Here is a 19,794-nt window from a genome sequence, read left to right as displayed (position 1 = left end):
CAATAAAGTACTAGTCTGAACAGGGGCAGCCCAAGACAGAAAATAAGTTTTCAGGCCCATTAACACATCCTACGACAGCCGTTTCCACTGATGGGCCGAGGCGACTCATCTTCCCCACGGCTGCGATCCACCGATCAGGCGAACTGAGCTGGTCTCAAACCGCTCCACCCGTCGCGCTTCCCGGCTTGCACCGCCACACGTGTCGCCGGAGCTGGCACGTGCCGCCGCGCGGGCCATCCTTATATATCACGGTACCCTCACTCTCTAGACGCTCTCTGAGGCAGGCTGTGAGCGACCGCTGCAACCGGCCACGACGATGCTGCGGAGGACGCTGCCGGCGTTGCGCTCGGTGAAGGACGGCGTGACGGCCGCGGCGCGGCAGGCCGCCTCCGGCGACGCGCACTTCCCGTCGCTGCGCGGGCACCCGGCGGCGCGGGTGAACGCCCGCGAGTCCGCCGAGGGGCAGGCCCGCCTGGCCGCTGCGGAGGAGGAGCGGCGGCGCGGCGCCAGCCCGGAGGCCACCACGGTTAGGGAGTTCCAGGTGTACCGGTGGAACCCCGACTCGCCGGGGCGGCGGCCGTTCCTGCAGTCCTACTTCGTCGACCTGGCCACCTGCGGGCCCGTGGTGCTGGACGTGCTGCAGAAGATCAAGTCGGATCACGACCACACGCTGGCGTTCCGGCGGTCGTGCCGGGAGGGCATCTGCGGGTCGTGCTCGATGAGCATCGACGGCGTCAACACGGTGGCGTGCCTCAAGCCCGTGGACGCGGACGCGTCGCGGCCGAGCATGATCACGCCGCTGCCGCACATGTTCGTGGTCAAGGTGTTTAGTATTGATCTCCACCAGTTGGTCCAAACAGCGAACTGGGCCCTTGACTCGTGTCCTGATCGGGGACGCCCAGCCCAATAGATGGCTGGTGGGCCCCCGTCGCGCAGTGCCATATATAGAGGAGGTGGGGACTGCGGCACTGGTCACGAGGTTCACCCGCCGCCGCTACAGTTCCCACCATTCAAACCCTAACCCGATCTAGAGAGGGAGGCGCTGACAGCGACGGGAAGCCGCCACCAGCACCGCACCGGCACGACGCCGTCGTCCCCGTACTGCACCACCCGTCGCTGCCTGTGCGCAGCCTCCATCGCCGAACGAGATCGCGCCGGAATCGTGGACGACAATGACAGTGAAATGTATGTCTCTCAATATAGAAAATCCTGCCGATCTACTCCTAGGCGATCTAAAGATTCTAACAATGGTATCAAGAGCCTACTCTAGTGAGTAGATCGAGATGGATTGGATTCGACCACGAATCCAAAGAAAACAGAGTCTCGATCTTGGATCGAGAAGGGACAAAGAATGAAAACCGAAACCCTAGAGAAAAAGGGCGGCGGGACTCACCTGCTGCCGCCGGACGTCGCCGCCGGGGGCAAAGTCTCCAGAGGCGCTGGCTTGCCGGCACATCACTGTCGTCGTGCGGGAAAGGAACCCGAGCCGCCGCCGTCCTGCTGCATCGCGCGTGCGGGCTTCGGGCATACGGCACCGCTCCCAGGCCGCTCGACGGCGGCGCGCTCCAACTCAGGAGAGGGCGCGCGCCGGCGAGGGGGCCGGTGGCGGCGCCGCCATCTCCTTCGGCCAAGCCTCTGGCGGCCGCCGCTTAGACCATGAGAAGGGGCAGAGACAAAGAAAGACCGAGCTCGGGGCCGCGCGACAACGGCACAGCCATGGCGCCCACGGCCGGAGCGAACGGCGCGGCGGCCGGAGCGCCGTCGGCGGCCGCCAGCTCGGGTCCGAGAAAGAAGGAAGAGAAGAATGGCTGCTAGGGTTAGGCAGGCTCGGTCGGCGCCTGGTTTTGCCCGGGCGAGATCTCCAGAGGACCGTCGGATGAGATCCAACGGCCACCAGCTGCTGGGCCGGGGAAGACGCGCCGCGCTGGGCCGATTTGGCGGCCCTGTCGGCTGCCGATTCAAGCGGGCCGAGCGGTTGCGTGGGCTGCACGCATGCAAGCAGGCCAGGCCGAGGCGCTAGCTGCTGCTGGCTACTGGGCCGTGCGAGTGCGAGCGGGCCGAACTGCTGAGCGGGCCGAGCCAAGAAAAGTGGGTCTTAGGCCGTTTTGCACAGTAAAGGTTTTGTTTTCATTTTATTCTTTTTCAGAGGCTCATGTACTTTGTATAGTTTTGTTCTCTACTCAATTTTGAACCAACGAGATTAATTGTTTAGAGAGTGGACAAGTACAAAGTATTTGCTTCTGAAAAGAAATTAGGTTATATGCCTATGTTTCCGTTGCAAAATAAAAGTTTTATTCTCCATTTAAATTGGAACCAACGGGAAAATGTAAATAGAAGAGTAGAAAGATATTGGTTTAAAGTTAACTTATGGTTTGTTATTTTCTGACCGACGTTGATGATAGCAATATTATAATTTTTATTATGAGTTTAAGTTCAATATTGAATCTATGAATTGCATCGAAGTGATCAATTTTTCAGAGAATAGAGAAAGACAAAGAAATGCTCCTGAAAGAAAGAAAAGTTCTCCGCTGCAATAAAGAATGATAAGCTCATATGTGCTTTTCTCTATGGAAAAAGGTGCTTTTAATTAAGTTTAAGGTTAAAGAAAAGCTTCCGCTGTTGTAAGTCAAAGAAAGGTGGTGTTGGCACCATTTTTTTTTGCTATTGTAAGTGTCAAGTTGAGCATTAGTTTGCTCTTAAAAGAAAAGAAATTTAAATTTTATTATGATGTTGTCATTTTCTGACTAAAGTTGATGATGACAATATTATAATTTTTTATTCTTGTCATCTGTTCTATTTCTGCCCGACGGTGATATAGAATTGAAAGTAAAGGAAAGTTGTATATTTTAATTTTGACCAACGTTAAATTAAGACATACAATTCTTCCCAAGTAGAGAGAATTAACAAACAAAAGTTGATTCCGATCAACATTACAGATAAAGTTTTAAGGTTACTCAGCTGTATAGTTGAGGTTAAGAAAGAAAAGTGCTTGTTCCATTCTGATTTTTAGTTGATATGGGAAAGAGATGCAACTTATTCGGAAAGGTTTTTGGTTTTTCTCTCACTAAAGTTTTTGTAATATAGAGATTTGTTAGATTTTCTGATTAAATTGGAACCAACGGGAAGATTTAATCAGAAAATAAAATATATATGCATGTTTTAGTCATTGTGACCAAAGTTTCTTCGTCCTTCAACAACAGTAAAGATAATGGTTGAAATGAGTTTGACGCATATTCAATTTGACCAACGTTGAATTAAACATGTGTTACCAATGCATTTAAAGTTTATTACCGCAAGTCGGAAAAGTTTTGGCACTTGTGCCATTCATATCCTGCATGACAGGGAAAGTTTTTGTGATGACTCACGTGCGACATGAGTATCACATAAAAGTGAAGAAATCTGGGGAAGCTTTTAGAGTTATCCCAACAATTCTCATGCGCTACTATAGTGGCATGTTGGATAGTGACTTGAAAAGAATCGAAGGACAAAAAGAAAGTTGTATGCAAACCAAAATTGCAAGCATGACTTGCAAAAGTATGGCAAAATGAAGAACTTGATGAGTTCTTGAAAGTGCAACAAATCAAGAACTCTGAGGAGCTCTTGAAAAGAAACGAGAAAATAGTACTCCTATTATTTTGTATGACTTGGTCATATGAATAAAGTTCTAGTAATGAAATGCTCCTCATTCACAAGTGTTAAAAATAGTTTCGAAATTATGGCAGCAAAGTTTGTGCCATATTTCGAGGGGGAGAAAGATTAGAATGACAAAAAAGATTAAAATTTAGAGAGAATTTCCCCGCAAAGTTAAATGCGATGCATTTTTAAAAACAAAGATGATCTATTAAAGTGAATATGACCGACCGAAAAGGAAGTACAACGGTCATAATATTAATACCCCAACAATAAAGTAAGTGAATTTTTTGGAGTTTTCAGCTCCAAATAGGGAGAAAATATAGTTAAGTCTCAAATCAACCGAAAAAGAAAAGGTGGTGCTTGAAGCACCTTACGAGGCTTGTAAAAATTGAACCGAGGCTTGTAAAGAACAAACACAAACAAAAGCTTGAAGATATTCCATCTTTGCAATAGATGGGATAATCTGGGGGAGTAAAGTATGTCAAGAACTAAGGCTTGAAGAGAAGTGGGACTGTATGTTCACTCCTATGATTCAAGCACTGAAATTGTCTCAACATATGTTTTCACATTGTATGAATGTCATAAATTGAGTTGTCTCATTCATCGACGTGGCGAGAAGCAATGGAAGATATAATGAGACCTAAAAGTTCCAAATTTATTTTGGAACATGGAATAAGTTTCTAATGGAGCCAAGACAGTAGGCTATAATGGGTCTACAAGATTGAAACGTGACTCCGGAGGGAACATGAAAAGTTGCTAAGCACGACTTATGGCAAAAAGTTTTGTGCAAAGAAAAGAATAAGTTATAATGAGACATTTTATTCAGTCTCATAAAAGGATTCTTTTAGAATCATAATGCAATTAATGGCATACTGCTTTTAAATTGCATTAGATGGATGTTAGAGCAATATCTCCCGACGGAGATTTGCACAAAAAAGTATATACATGACATAACCAAATGGTTTTGTTGTGAAAAGAAAAGAATATTGCGATACCACTTGATGATATTAGATCATAGAATAGTAGTATCTAAAGTTTTATGAGAACAAAGAAAAATTGGGTTTTAAATAAAGGTCAATGCAAAATGACAATATGCAAATATGCAAAATTCAAAAGATGGGAAATCCTTTTCCTGAAAAGATTCAAAAAAGATTATTTTGACCTCTAGTTTTGATAAGAATAATCTTGGTAAAGAGTCATTCGCTCTAGGAAAGGAAATTCACCGGAATAAAAGAAAAAAAGGGTATCAGGACTATCGTAGAAAGCATATTAAGAAAAGAGTTCTAAAGATATATAGTATGCATGCGAGTAAGTTTACGTCTGTCCTATTGTCAAGGGTAATAGTTTTGGAATTTTTAGAATTCCAGGAACCGTTATATGATCGATCAAAAGAAAGGTTCCTTGTGCTTCAGCTGTTGGAAGCAAAATTAGTGCTCAAAAGAATTTACCCTGACATAGTGCAAGTATCCGGGACATTTGGGCAGAAGTCCAGTCCAGCAATAGATCACTGGAATGGAGTTATAGAATGTTTTGCAATTTTGCAAAATATTGTCAGCCTCATGCTAAGTAAGAAAAGAACATGTACTCTCAAAAGTATGTGAGTAAAAGAAATTAAGTTTTGGCGAGATGTTTAGTGAAGCCCACAGTAGTAGCTAACACTCGCGCTTGGAGTTTTATTGTGGAAAAGCTCCAAAGCAAAAAAGTTGTGATTCATGGGTTGTGTATCCAAAGTTTGGCATTATATGAGTCTACAGGACAGGCAAAATGGTTAAGGAAATCATTACCTGGAATTGATAATGGTTGACAACAGCAATATACCATTCGAATGTTTTCACTCCTATTGCAACATGTCAAGTGTGCTGCCAAATACATTGACAATGGGTTATATGTTGCAAAGGAGAAAATCAAAAATCATATGAAATCATGGAGCACCAAAGTATCAAGCAAGTGCTTGCGGATCCGCTTACCAAAAGGCCTACCGCCCAAGTCGACATAGGTTTTACGGGAAGCCTACGATTTCTGGATTACTAAAGGGCCCAAAGAAATGTTAAGGTCTTGTTTTAATACAGAAAGGTACATTGTGGCTGTTAAGCCTGACGGTAACTAATAACTATCATGATGAGGCACGCTCTACGTACTGATCTGCAATGAGATGAGGCTAATAGCAAAGTAACTAAAGAGAAAGTAAAGAGTTAAGTTAAGTTCAAATTGAGAAATTTTAAAGTACAAAGGTGAGATCAAGGGGGAGAATGTTAGTATTGATCTCCACCAGTTGGCCCAACAGCGAACTGGGCCCTTGACTCGTGTCCTGATCGGGGACGCCCAGCCCAATAGATGGCTGGTGGGCCCCCGTCGCGTAGTGCCATATATAGAGGAGTTGGGGACTGCGGCACTGGTCACGAGGTTCACCCGCCGCCGCTACAGTTCCCACCATCCAAACCCTAACCCGATCTAGAGAGAGAGGCGCTGACAGCGACGGGAAGCCGCCACCAGCACCGGCACGACACCGTCGTCCCCGTACTGCACCCAGGGTTAAAAAAACCGGCCGGAACCGGTCCGGTTACCGCGGTTACCAGTCTTACCGGCCCGGACCGGTTCCGGTTCCGGCCGATTAGAAACCGGCCCAAATTCAAATTTTAAATTTGAATTTCAAAAAATGGAAAAATCTCAAAAAATTCCTAAAAATACTTCAAGGTGCAACGAATCTAATGGTGTCAAATTTTCTCAAAAATTCGTTCATTTAGTATAGTTTGCGGGGAGTTGAAGTTAAATCAAAAAAGAAAAAGAAAAAATGGGCCGGCCCATTAAGGCCCACCAGGCAAACCGGTAAAACCGGCCGGTAAACCGGTTGCACGGGAGCTTTTGAATTTGGATACGAATTCAAACCGGTCAAACCGACCGGTAAACCGGTAAAACCGGCCGGTAAACCGGTCAAACCGGCCGGTAAACCGATCGGAACCGGTTGCACGGGAGTTTTTGAATTTATTTGAATTTGGATTTGAATTCAACCGGTTTCCACCGGTTACCGGTCCAACCGGTCCGGTAAACCGGAACCGGTGGCCGGCGGTTTGGGTTATCCGGTCGGGATAAAAAACCCTGACTGCACCACCCGTCGCTGCCTGTGCGCAGCCTCCATCGCCGAACGAGGTCGCGCCGGAATCGTGGACGACAATAACAGTGAAAAGTATGTCTCTCAGTATAGAAAATCCTGCCGATCTACTCCTAGGCGATCTAAAATTCTAACACAAGGACCTCGTCGTGGACCTCACCAGCTTCTACCAGCAGTACAAGTCGGTGGAGCCGTGGCTCAAGACCAAGAGGAGGCCGCCGGAGCCGGGCGGCGAGCACCCGCAGTCGCCGGCGCAGCGGAAGAAGCTGGACGGGCTGTACGAGTGCATCCTGTGCGCGTGCTGCAGCACGGCCTGCCCGTCCTACTGGTGGAACTCGGAGGCGTTCCTGGGCCCCGCCGCGCTGCGGCACGCCTACCGCTGGGTCTCCGACAGCCGCGACGACTACGGCCGGGAGCGGGTGCAGGCGCTGGCGGAGGGCTGGGACAAGCTGTACAGGTGCAGGATGATCAAGAGCTGCACCGCCACGTGCCCCAAGAGCCTGGCTCGACCCCGCCGCCGCCATCTCCGCCCTCAAAGGCCCTGCACCAGCTCCGCAAGGCCTGACGATGTCTTGCGTGTTTCTGATCTGGGAATAAATTAAAGGATGCTTTCTTCTCTTGTGAATTTCGTTGCTACTATAATGCTTTCTCTCCTGCCTGTACTGTAACGACGTCGACCCGAAGAAAGAGTTTACGCTGTTCCGTCCCCAGAGCTCATCCAGATGAGAACAATGCTACTCTGTGGTTTGCTCTCTTTGTTGGAACGCAAAATTGAGTAATTTCTTAACGCAAAGTTTTGAGTTAGCACAACATCATCACACACGAAGCTCACAATTACATGGAAGACTTTCGATCCAGCGAACAATTACATGAAAGACGTACGAACATTCACACAATCCAGCGACTTCTTCAATGGAGGAACCCTGGCTTTGTATTGTAACACGCCACAGCTACATCAAAGCCTCAACAGATCTTGAAGCTCCGGACGGACACCGCTAGCGGCCGCCGGCCGCCTTCCTTCTTCTGCAGCGCGTCGCGGCCGCACTGCCCCACGGCGAGGGCCGCCGCCGCGCAGGCATGGTCCCGTGGGAACCGGTGCCTCAGGCACACCTCGAGGCCGCACCCCTTGCAGCGGATCGTGTTGGAGAAGGTGAGCGCCTCCCTGCAGCGGCGCACGGGGCACGCCGGCTTGCGCTTCCTCGCCGGGTCGCAGCGGCCCGGCCGCGCGTGCTCGTCGAGGATCTCCCGCTCGGCCTGCCCCGGCGCCGCCCGCTCGATGGCGTCGCCGCAGTCCGGGCAGACGACGACGGTGCGGCCCTGGTCGGCGGCCTTGGCGCAGCCGTGGCCCCGGTACGTGCGGTGCGCCGCGCAGAAGAACCCGCCACACCCGTCGCACTCGAAGGGGAGGAAGTCCAGCTGGTTGCAGTCGGCCTCGTCGCAGTGCGCGCCCAGCTCCGGGAACAACTCCGTGCCCCGCCGCGCCATCGCCGCCGTCCTCTCTCGTCCCTCCCTCTCGCGCTGATGGGGGGGGGGGGGGGGGGGGTGGCTGGGTGGGATCGGTGATGGATTTATAGGTTGCCGTGGACGTTTGTTTCGGACTCGAAGTGGATTCGCTTGCTGCCACAAAGAGGAATCGGACGTTTGTGTCGGACTTGGAGTGGATCCGCCTTCCGTGAAGCGCTGGTTACGCATGGTAGAATTGTAGAAAGGGGCTATTATTTTTCGTAATTCCTAACCATAATCGAGTAATAATTTCTCAAAAAGAAAATGATAATTCAGCAATTTCTGTTTCCCTGGCCAGTCGCTTCTTTTTCTCTATGCCGCGGTTCTGCTTCGGATGCAAAATTTGTAGCCCAGCCTGATGCTGCCACTACGGCGGATACGACCCGTTGGTGCTGGTAGTTGATGTTGCTCTTGATCGACGGGTTTGTTTGATTTTGGATCCGCTAAAGGAGCTACACAATTTTTTTTTGGCTAAAGGAGCTATGCAATTTTTTTATATTTTTTGAAATACAGTACAAACACAGGTACACTCATCTCTACGAATACATGCACGCAACCCTACCGATATGACTTGAAATTTTTTTATATGGTCCTTGGATCCTTGTCAACTAATGATTAATTAGCTAGTTAATTAATAATAGTCTTCCCATAAAAGAAAGGCGATAGTTTCCCTTATCTAGCTAAAGATTAGCTAACAAGCTATCGGTTGGGTGTGTTTGGATCCACCAACTAATTGCTAATTATTAACATTAATTGACCCATGTGTTTTTTAGGGAAATTGACCCATGTGTTGGGCAATTAAATAGAAATGTTGGGGGTAAAATGATCTTTTGACTTTTTTAGCTGTGATTAGTTGGGTTCAACCAGCTAATGAGATGATACTATTTCAATTAACTGAAATATGATTAGCATATTCCAAACAGACCTATTAGATGCATTGGTTGAAAATTACTCCTCCCATTCTAAATTATATAGGCTGTTTTAGTATTTCTATATGCATAGTTTTTTCTTTGAACCTAGATATTAAAAATCATAGAAAAGCATAAATAGAAAACATAGATAGAGCTATTGTCTTGCATAGAAAAAACTGTGTACTCCTTCCATTTCAAATTATAGATCATTTGACTTTTTTACACCAAGTTTGACCACTCGTCATATTCAAAAAATTTGTGCAAATATAGTCAAATTTGAGTTATTCTTAAAGAACTTGTATTAATAAAGTAAATCACAACAAAAAAAGTAATATTTTGCATAAATTTTTAAATAAGAAGAGTGGTCAAATTTGTGATAAACAAGTCAAACGACCTATATAAATAAATTGAAACGGAAGGAGTACCTAGAGAAGCTAAAATTAACTGGAACGAAGGCAGTACATGTAGTGGTATAAATGGGCCCAATTCATGACCTTCCTGGGCCACCAACTCGTCGTCAGCCCACAATCGAGCAGAAGATCCCTTTCTTGGGCCACAAGATGGTAAAACTACCTTTCTTGGACCAGAAGTCGCGCACGCCCCCCTCACGCCGCCCAAAGAATTTCCATTCCATTTCGGCGCAATTTTTACCTCCTCCGCTCCTCCCCAACCCCAACCCTCCCCTTTTCCCTTCTCTACTCTTCTCCGGAGCGCCACGCCATGCTGACCCCGCGCGTCCTCAAGCTCTCGCTGCTCCGCAGCCTCCGCGCGGCCGCCGAGCTTGCTCCGCCGTCGCGGTCCCGGTACGCCTCTCTATTCTTTCTCGCGGTTATCGGTCACGTGGTGTTCTTATGCGGCTGTGCCTGCGCGCGCCAAGTGTTTGAGCTAATGCTGCAGCGGGTGGCGCCGCCCAGGCCGCGATGGCGTCCTCGATTGCTGGAGATTTTCGTCTGGGTATAATCGGATTGGTAGGTTGGGGTGTGTTGGGAGTGGGGTGGGGGGGGGGGGGTGGGGGTGCGGTGGGGGGGGGGGGGGTGGGGGGGGGGGAGGGGTTGAGATTCGTCTTCGTTTGAGAGTTCCTGGAGGGAGCAGGGAGGGAGGACTCCGGGATTGACGCCGTTGCGTTTCATGGGAGTAAATCGTGGCACCGAGTACCTCGAAGTAGATGCTAAGCATTCTATTGGTGCGACTAGCCATAGCCTGTTTATGTATGTACCCTGTGCACTTCATTGCCAGATCGCTACTTGCAACATTATGCTGAATGTGCTGTTAGTCTGGGTGGGGGCTGCTTGTAGATGTGATTAAGCAATGAATTCACCTGCAGTACTAGTGTTTGATGGCAGGATCTTATCATGATGGTCCCTAAATTTGCTTGAAACCGGGCTGTCCAGGATCTGTTGATTCTTAGTGTAAGTGTGAGATATGTATCTTTTTATGCCTGTGAGTGCCTCTATGTAGTATGACTATAAATTCGTACCATGTAATAAAACAACAGTATCCAATTTCATCTGTAGTTAATGTGACAAATTATATTTGTCTTACTGTCCTTCACGTATTACTACTATTGTTGACCTTGGATTTAGTGCCGCAGTTGATAGTCCAAAGCATCAAAGTAATTCTTGAATGTATTAAGTATGATCTGTACATGGTTACGATTGCAAGGATGTATGTTTTAATAGAATAGTTTGCTTTTGTCTTGAGTTATTGAGATTTTTCTGCTTCTACAGGGTGCTCCCGGCACGGGGTTACCATTCGAGAGGTTATTCTAGTGGTGAAAGCTCCAAATATAGCAGGCCAATGAGACAGTTTTCTGAACAGAATGAGTCAAGTCCCCGGCCATTGATATACTACATTGCTGTATGTTGTTTCTACGGGTTGCATCATCTTCTTTTTTTTTACGAACAAATCTTCTTATTTTTCAAATCTGTATTTAACTATACGGTTATCTACACATCCATTTCATGTCAAATCATTTTCATGAGATTTTTTTGGAAAACATTTATTTGGACATGCGCACTGCAATTCAGCCTGAATGAATCTTTAGAAGCATTCTGTATCATGGTGTGTACCCTATGGATGCTGTAGTCTCTTCTACATAAATGAAATGACAGCACTTCTGCCTTTGTGTTTTTAAAAGGAAGCTCTCTTCATCAAAACATTTTTAACTAAAAACTCTCAGGATTTCTGTGTCAGAATTGTTCTTGAGCAGATATTTGTTTTGCAGCCATCAGCTCTACTATGTTTTGCTGGACTAGCTGCTTTTGTTCATTACAATGATGAGAGGCGTGCAGTTCCCTTAGGTACTCAGAATTTTCTAACACAGCAGTTTTATGTGATATTTGGATGTTACGCATTTCGATGCTATTTTATGTTTGTTAGACTTGATGATATGACAATAGTTCTTTAATGAGTAAAGTACATGGCCGATCCTTAAACTTGTTCGGTTGCATCATTTAGGTCCATATACTCTGAAATTACAGATTTGGCTCCCTAAACTTAGCCTCGGGAGTTATTTAGGTCCCTATACTCTTAAAATACAAATCTTGTTCTCTAAACTTAGATTCGGGTGTCACCTAGGTCCTGGTACAATCAAAATGCAGTGACATTCCAATTAAATTGATGAAATTTATTTTTTATAGATATAATTTAATTATAGTCAAATAAAGAATATTTTAACTCAAAGTGTACAAAACAATATTGATGAGTATGAATCCAGAAGGTCGATGATGTTTCACTTTGAAGGCAACATCTTAGCTTGTTTAGGTGCGCATGACAACCGTACTTTTTCTTCGAAGCTTGTTCAAATTTAAATTACTTGTATTTGCATGTGCCAAACTAGAAAGTAAAATTAGAAACTTATGAACACCATGAATCACCAAATGAAATGTGGGGAGAAGCTGAAGGGGCAACAAAACAATTTAGAAAAGAAGGCAATGAAAGTAATGGCATGCTTGAAAGCACAATATTTGATCCTATTATGCTCTATTAGTTGGATGTACTTGTATTTTAAGCGTATATGAATCTAGATGACACCTGAAGCTAAGTTTAGAGGTTTAGATTTGCATTTTAAGAGTATATGGACCTAAATGATACCTGAGGCTAAATTTAGGGAGCAAGATCTGCAATTTAAAAGTATAAGGATCTAAGTGGCATAATCGAACAAGTTTAAGGACCGACTATACACTTTACTCTTCTTTAATTCTCTGTTGTGCTATACAGATAGCATTTCTGTATACCCTGATATCATATGGAACTTCTTGATGATGGACTAGTGTGGTCTCAACACTTAATATGTTATGGACACTGTTAGCTCCATTCTACTAACTATCGTGGATATTACTGTTGCTATTGCTGGGATGATCTTTTTTGAAGAGAAATAGTAGAAACTGCATGACATCAGTTTTAAATTTACGTTTTTTTTGCGCATAGTAACTTTGCTTAAACAAGTGGTTGACATAAATTCTTTAATAGTGTAATAATTGTGATCACTATTTCAGTTTTGCATTTTACTTCATGGTATTTCAGCTAAAGGAGGAGGACAGACCAGTGTTCCCAAAAGGTGTACTACCAATAGACCTGCAATAGGAGGACCATTTAAGCTATATGATACAGAAAACAATGTGGTGACTGAATCGAAGCTTCGAGGAAACTGGACTCTGATGTACTTTGGCTATACATCATGCCCAGATGTGGGGCCAGCAGAAGTTCAGAAGATTGCTGACGTCATTAAGCTGTTAGGTGTGTTTCTATATACCACATTCTTCTTAGACATTTAGTGATGAGCTGGCTATATAATTGCGTGCATGTAATCAAGTATGCACTCTGCAAGGGTTTACGTGTATGTTTAGTTTATCATGTCCGTATACAAGTTGGCTACATCCTCAGTTTATTCAGTTTCTCTATGATCTTTTGCTGAAAAATAATTCCTAGTAATGTCTTTCATACTATGCTTACCCAGTCTTGGCCTCTGTTAGTTATCGCTAATTTTTTTACCTACTCTGTGCCAGCTGGTTTAGAAAATTTGTGATAGTCTATATTTTGCTTGCAATGAATAAAGTTGTCTTGGCTCAGCTATAAGCACTATTGATTTGCGATCCTCATAATTTGTGCCTTTTTTTGTTTACTAGAGTCAAAGAATGTTATCAAGATTACGCCACTCTTTATTACAATTGATCCTCAACGTGATTCACCTGCTCAGCTTAAGGCGTACCTTAGTGGTAAGTTACTCTGTGGGATCGGGATTTGAACACTCAAATTTTGAGTTAGATCTGCAAATGATAATTTGTGTCTCGTTTTAAATGCAGAGTTTGACCCGAGAATAGTAGGACTAACAGGTCCCAGCAGTGCAGTAAGACAGATTGCACAGGAATACCGTGTTTTCTTTAAAAGGGTGGAGGAAGTTGGTCAGGACTATCTTGTAGAAAGCTCCCATAGCATGTAAGTGCACATGGGGATGAGTTGTGCACATTGCCACGCTGATATTGTTTCCAGAAATTGACTATATGAAGTTGCAGGTACTTGCTAGATCCATGCTTAGAGACAGTAAGATGCTTTGGAGTCGAGTATGAGGCATCAGATCTTGCTGAGGCCATAACAACAGAGGTGAAGAAAGCATCTGCTTCATCAACGAATTAGTCTAGCGGTATTACCACTTGACATTCATTTGTTTTGTTGATTGCACTTGTGTAGCAAAAGCAAAGATAGACCTTTTTATACACTTGGGAGCTTTTCCTTTCTTTGAGTAAACAATTAGCTGAATTGTTAATACTTGGTAGCTGTTTTTTGAAGCTGTACTTTTACTGCCTTTCGAAGTGAAAATATGCATTTCCATCTGATAGTGAATTGGTAATATGAAATCCACTGCCTACTATAAAAATCAGATCTACAACTAAAAGAATTTCAATGCATAGTTATTCTGTACGTTCCATTGGCAGCATTATTGTTGCTGTTGTACACTCTATCGTCAAAACTGTTTGATATCCCTTGTATTTTCATCTTGCAGACATGCACTGAAGTGTTCCCTTCGTTTATATTTTGACCAAAATGTCCCATCCTGCAAAACTCTGTTCTTATTGTCTCATTCTTTTGATTAATGATTTAATCTTGATCACATCATGCTATTCTCGTTCTGTAGTGATTTAAACATGTCATGCATAGCAAATTGTATTTTCAATGTTAGTCTGGCTCATAGAAATTTATAGTTTGCCACTTGACCTGCTAACACAACTCTGCTATAATGAATTTTGCAGGGCCCAACATGGCCGTATCAGCAGTCCCTCTAATCTTTTGCTTCAAAGCACCTCCTCGCCCGTGTATAGCCCTCACAAAAGGGGTCACAGTGGACCTTCCATTCAGCTTCGCCTTGAATCACAACCGATGCAAGCTCCCATTTCTCCCGCTTGCAGTCTAAGATCTGAGCTCAACTGTACAGAATGTCACTCTTTTTATGCGACGAAGTCTCTTCCGAGTTACAAATCACTTGCAACTACAATTTTGTGACCGGCGGATGATCTCACAGTACACCGCAGCATTGATCTGCTTGCTCTGGGCGTGCCAAATGTCCTGCTGCTTGCAGGCTCTGTAGCGCAGGTTCATGAACCGGCTTCATTGTTCTTCCCTTTGGACGCTGAACAGGTAAACGATGCGAGGCTTTACAGCGCTGTCCATGTTACGTCATGTGTAGAGCAGAGATCTATCTCACCGGAGAACAACTGTGAACCCACGCTTTTGGTTCGTGCCCCGGATTAGCTTTTTCTCCACGGGACGGGACGGAATGCCACACCGCTTTCCCCTTTGCCCTTTTGCAGGTACTCGATCCGTGTACCGTGTGTCTGCCCCCGGCAAGACAGCGTCCACCTGCCGCCATTATGCCTGCCCAAGCCCGATCATTTCATATTCGTGTTCGTGCTAGGGCACTAGGTGTTGACATCTCGCGAGAGCCCTTTTTTTGGTCTAGACATTGGAGCGACTAGAATCAGGCCTGTAGCCTAGTAGTAGTTCTAGCACTTTTAAGTCCTCTGCTCGTGTTCTTAAACAAAAGTCGTCTGCTCGTGCGTTTGGTATAAATTGAGCGTGATCTAGTGGCTAGTGGTGGCGCTTTGCTTGTTAATTATCGTGTGATTGCTTGCTGATCGTGAATCTGGTGACTAGTCCTCTGCTTTGCTTGTTAATTACCCGTTGCACGTTGGGGTGGTTAAAATACGGTTCGCATTGCCCTTGGAGCTCGTGCTGGGTGAGCAGTGATTCTTCGCCAGCGGTCAGGGCGTCAGGCTGCCCCTGCAGGCCGCCATACAAGATTCTTCTATTCGTTGTGGTCGCAGAGGCTGCGCTCTGTTTTGTGGTGCCTTGAATTGGCAGGTCTGGACGGCATCGATGCCACGGTGAGCACGTAGCGTCAGACTGCTGCGGTGCTGCCAAATAGAGAGGCCAGGGCACAAGCTTATGTATTGTGGCATCCGTTTCAAAATTTGAGCAGAACATAGAAATATAAAATTCTTGACGCGAAGGAGTGGTTGTCATGATTCATCCTGTTCGCTGTGCCGGTGCTGGAGGCTGCTGTTGGAGTGGTGTGAGAGAAAAATACTACTGGGTGGCTGGAGGCTGCTGCTGGAGTGGTGTGAGAGAAAAACACTGTTGGCTGGTGTTGGAGCAGAACACGGTGATTGAGATTTGAGTTTCGTTCGGAACAAGAATTTTTTTTTTTTGAAAGAAGGAACAAGAATTTCCCTTGATTTTCGGAGGATCTCGGCGCGAAACGCACTGGATTCACTTGAATTTCGTATCAAGTTCCTATTGCAAATCATTCTAAGATTATGTCAACATTCACTTCGCACGAGTTTATACATGTTCCAACACATACACCGGCGATGCGATCTATCTATACAACGAGCTAGCATCCTCGCTGGCGTCGAGCCGCAGCGCGTGGTGGCGCACCGGCGGTCACCTCTTCCAGCTCCGGCTCCTCGCGAGCGGGTCCATGCCGCCGCCGACGACCCACGTCTCCTTTGCGATGTCCATTGAGAGCTTCAGGAAGCCCGGCGCCGTGCTCATGAACACCAGCTCCTGCTTGTCCTCCTCTGTTTCACTCTCACCGTCTCCCGGCAAGGCGTCCGCGGCCCCCTTCTCTTCCTCGACGTCGCCGGGCAGGAGACCGCCGGCCCCTCTCCTGGACATGGAGAGCCCCTTCGCCGGCGCCGAACGGCACCGCATGAGGAGCAGCGCGTTGGGCGGCGGCGCGGAGGGCGCGTCCGCGCTCTCGTCCGTCACCTTGCTCTGCGGCTGCAGCCCCTCCTCGTCGTCGTCGTCTCGGTCGCGCTCCTCCTCGTCGTCCCCGGCGCAGTCTTGATCCAGGGGCTCCTGGCCGCCTTCCAGCACCATGAGCCACTTGGAGAACACGCTCGCCGCGGCGCTCCCGCCGCCGGCGCCGGGGCGCCCGCCTCCGAGCTCCTCGGCGTCGCCGTTGTCCTCGTCGGAGTCGGTGGTGGAGTCCGCCGCCGCGCCGTGGATGGACCCGAAGCAGCGCGCCTTGTGCCGCAGGCCCCGGAGCGCGCCGCCGAGGAAGGGCAGCGCGTCCCGCCTGATGCCGAGGGTCTCGAGCCACCCCACCTTCTTCCGCCGCCCGTGCAGCCGCTCGATCTCCTCCACCACGGTGAGCCAGCTCCTGGCGCCGTCGTCCTTGCCATGCTTCGCCGCCGCCGAGGCCGGCTTCGCCTTCTTGGGCCGGCTGACCTTGATCTGGCCGACGCACGTGACCTTGGGCGACTGCGGCTCCTCCTCCTCGTCCTCCGCCCTCTGCTTCGACTTCGACCCCCGGAACATCGGGCTACTCCCGCGCGCTTTCCCGCCGCCGGCAGCGGCGCTCGCGCCCGGGCGGCGGCGCGCCGCGGCCGCCTTGTCCACGGTGGTCCGGGACGGGCTGCGGATGGGCTTGGGCATCAGCGCCAGGTGCTGCCGCGCGGGGAAGCAGACCAGCAGGTCCGTCGGGCCCGTGCCGCCCTTCCTGCCGCCTCCCACCGCCACCGCCTTCTTCATGGCCGCGATCGGCTCCTCAGGCGGCAGCACGACAGCTGTGTGTGAGATGGAGCGTGGAGGAGGCTGAGGAGCAGCGGCGGCGGCTGAGGGGTGGATGCGGAGGAGGCGCTTTAAAAGAAAGCGCGCGGACGGGCAGCTTTCTTTGCGGTGGCTTTTGCTCGGCTGCTCCTACTGCAGGCAGGCAGCCACTCTGTTAGTCAGCTCAGTGATTCATCGTTTTCGGTTGCCGCTTTCTCAGTTTGACGTGCCTTCAGTTCTCTGCGCCTGCTGCAATTTTAGGACGGCCAGCATTTCCTCGAGAGAGCGACAGGCAAGCAGAGAACATACGGAGACAGCGAGACGTCCATGAAACCTGCAGTCCTTGTCTCTCTTGCAGTCCTGCCTGCATCGTTCCATTCCATTTAAGGAATCATCTGGGAGAAAAAAAGAAATGCTAGGTCTTGTTTAGTTGTAAAATTTAAAATCTATCACATCGAACGGAAATCTTACATGTATGGAGTATTAAATCTAAAAAAACAATTAATTAATTGCATAGTTTGCTTGTAAATTACGAGACGAATCTAATGAGCCTATTAGACCATGGTTAGACACTAAATTACTACAGTAATCATTCACTAATGATGGATTAATTAGACTCATTAAATTTGTCTTGTAGTTTACAGACGAGTTCTATAATTAATTTTATAATTAATTTATATTTAGTACTTCAAATATGAAAAGATTCTATTTCAGAAAGTTTACACCCCACAACTAAACGAGGCCTTAGATAGGCTTGGTTAGATGTTGTTGGTTTATGTCAGTGTACTTGTGAATTTACAGCGTAATTTTCGGTAGATTAGGTGATCTTTTTTTTTTATTCGGGCCTTTTTGGAACCTAGGTGTGTTGTATGCCTGGATTATCCAAGTTTTAGAAACAAGGAGATTTAGAATGAACCAAACGGGGCCGGCCTCCTTTTTATCTTTATGTGTAGCCTTTATTAAGGCTACTGTTTACTTCTCTCTTTTCTTAATTCTTGCTTTCGGTGCCTTGCCCGGTAGGATGTCATGCTGTACTTGCACCACTACAAGTTGCAGTATGGTTAGTTTTGTGCATCACCTAATTGACCACCTAATCCACGGACTGGTGGAGGTGAAACAACTGTTCCTAGCATAGCATAGTTTACTTTGGTCTTTGCATCATGGCTTTATGTTACAACCATACCTTTACAATAAGGGCCTAGCTGACTGCATTATGTTTGTTGTATAAATTTCGTAGTGTCATGTTTTTTTTTAAGAAGGCAGATGCGTTGAATTTTGGTTTCCACTACTGGAAACTGAAATTTCTTTGTGTGCTAGAAATTGGATATAGGGGAAAACTGTCAGAAAAATTGATTTTGACGGCAAACCGACAGGCAAATCCCGACAAGCATAAAGTGATAGAGAAACTACAATTGCCTCTCGGCCGATAGGCAAATCCCGACAAGCATAAAGTGACAGAGAAATTACAATTTCCTATCGGTTTACCGACAGAAATAATTTCCCTGATGGGATTTCCCTGTGTGGTGACTCACAAAAAAATTTAGCTATATCAGATTAAAGAATCCGTAGAATCATTTCCCTGTAGGACCTTACCGACTCCATCAATGTTATTAACTTATTCCTGACAATTGCCACGCAAGGATAAAGTATTTTCATATCGGTTGCCACACAGTGAAAGCTAACTGATTTTTTTTAAAAATAAATCCAATACACAAATTACCAATTTATAACTGACATTTCAAATTCAATCATAGTAAGATATTGCACATATAGCTAATTTCAATCAAACAAGCTTATATATACAATCCATGTAAGCAACAATCATTTCTCAAAATTTCTAGCATGTACACATCAAAACCAGTTCTCTATATTTCTTTCCACCCGATGCAACCGCCCTCACACCGCTCCGTCTATAGCTGCTCCACCTGTGGCTGTAGCTACCTCCACATACTCTCGTCATCAAGGACCACCTTAGCTAATGGATGTCATCCCCGGCCATTCCCAATGCTACCTCCTCCGTTTGAAATTATAATTCATTTGGTTTTTTTAACGAAGAACTTGTATAAACAAAGCAAACCACAAAAATAATATTTTACATAAATTTTTGAATAAGACAAGCAATCAAACTTGCAGTCAAAAAAGTTAAACGAATTATAATTTGGAATGAAGAAAGTATCTTCTACCACTACAGTTAGCGGTGCCCATGCCACCATTCTGTCATACCTAGGAGCGGATCCATGCATGCTTATCTCATGTGCACATGCTCCCCATCAAAATTCTAGAGCTATGTTAATCAACAATTTTTCACCATATATAAGCTTCATAAATTTTGAAATCTTTGAAGCACGCCCTTTCTCAAAGTTTTCCTATAGCCGCTCCTAGCCTTACCCGTAATTAGCTGTTGTTGCTATTATTTGCTCATCGTAGCCGAAACTACTGCCGCATTTTAAAGGTAATTTCCACCCAAACCATAAGTACACAATCCCAAACTCTAAACCGCCTAACACATTTTGACTCAAATATGAGAAAGATGCACACCTCCTGCTCTGCAGTAAATCTCGTTATCAAAACCCAACTTTTTAATTTGAT

At 46.3% G+C, this 19,794-nt stretch overlaps 3 protein-coding genes and 1 pseudogene across 4 annotated transcripts; 2 read left to right on the top strand and 2 right to left on the bottom strand.

The window, feature by feature from the left end:
* Positions 1–316: 316 nt before the first annotated feature.
* LOC120696046 lies at positions 317–7,307 on the top strand (annotated as a pseudogene).
* Positions 7,308–7,677: 370 nt separating this feature from the next.
* LOC120696045 (zinc finger AN1 domain-containing stress-associated protein 17-like) lies at positions 7,678–8,230 on the bottom strand. The gene has a single exon (XM_039979207.1). The coding sequence runs from the start codon at positions 8,225–8,227 to the stop codon at positions 7,706–7,708; it is 522 nt and encodes a 173-aa protein (XP_039835141.1). The 5' UTR covers positions 8,228–8,230; the 3' UTR covers positions 7,678–7,705.
* A 1,535-nt stretch (positions 8,231–9,765) lies between these two features.
* LOC120677897 (protein SCO1 homolog 2, mitochondrial-like) lies at positions 9,766–14,933 on the top strand. 2 transcript variants are annotated; one of them, XM_039959096.1, is made up of 8 exons: positions 9,766–9,959; positions 10,884–11,013; positions 11,381–11,456; positions 12,682–12,894; positions 13,284–13,373; positions 13,461–13,593; positions 13,671–13,758; positions 14,406–14,933. In XM_039959096.1, the coding sequence occupies exons 1-8, from the start codon at positions 9,877–9,879 to the stop codon at positions 14,436–14,438; spliced, it is 846 nt and encodes a 281-aa protein (XP_039815030.1). In that variant the 5' UTR covers positions 9,766–9,876; the 3' UTR covers positions 14,439–14,933. The 2 variants fall into 2 exon arrangements, with proteins under 2 accessions (XP_039815030.1, XP_039815025.1); XM_039959091.1 differs by having other exon boundaries at positions 13,671–13,798.
* Positions 14,934–15,883: 950 nt separating this feature from the next.
* Positions 15,884–17,465, bottom strand: LOC120677890. Its single transcript, XM_039959084.1, has one exon. The coding sequence runs from the start codon at positions 17,185–17,187 to the stop codon at positions 16,096–16,098; it is 1,092 nt and encodes a 363-aa protein (XP_039815018.1). The 5' UTR covers positions 17,188–17,465; the 3' UTR covers positions 15,884–16,095.
* Positions 17,466–19,794: the final 2,329 nt, after the last annotated feature.

The sequence above is a fragment of the Panicum virgatum genome, chromosome 2K, assembly GCF_016808335.1.
Source record: "Panicum virgatum strain AP13 chromosome 2K, P.virgatum_v5, whole genome shotgun sequence".
Classification (NCBI taxonomy): domain Eukaryota; kingdom Viridiplantae; phylum Streptophyta; class Magnoliopsida; order Poales; family Poaceae; genus Panicum; species Panicum virgatum.
Note: the sequence above shows the minus strand (reverse complement) of the source record. Positions and strands in the feature narration are given on the sequence as shown.

What these genes read in the sequence shown, in the direction of transcription:
- LOC120696045 (XM_039979207.1), bottom strand. Translation starts at nt 8,227, where the DNA reads ATGGCGCGGCGGGGCACGGAGTTGTTCCCGGAGCTGGGCGCGCACTGC.
- LOC120677897 (XM_039959096.1), top strand. Translation starts at nt 9,877, where the DNA reads ATGCTGACCCCGCGCGTCCTCAAGCTCTCGCTGCTCCGCAGCCTCCGC. An exon ending in TGACGTCATTAAGCTGTTAG is followed by an intron (nt 12,895 to 13,283) that starts GTGTGTTTCTAT and finishes TTTGTTTACTAG; the next exon opens with AGTCAAAGAATGTTATCAAG. An exon ending in GTAGAAAGCTCCCATAGCAT is followed by an intron (nt 13,594 to 13,670) that starts GTAAGTGCACAT and finishes ATGAAGTTGCAG; the next exon opens with GTACTTGCTAGATCCATGCT.
- LOC120677890 (XM_039959084.1), bottom strand. Translation starts at nt 17,187, where the DNA reads ATGAAGAAGGCGGTGGCGGTGGGAGGCGGCAGGAAGGGCGGCACGGGC.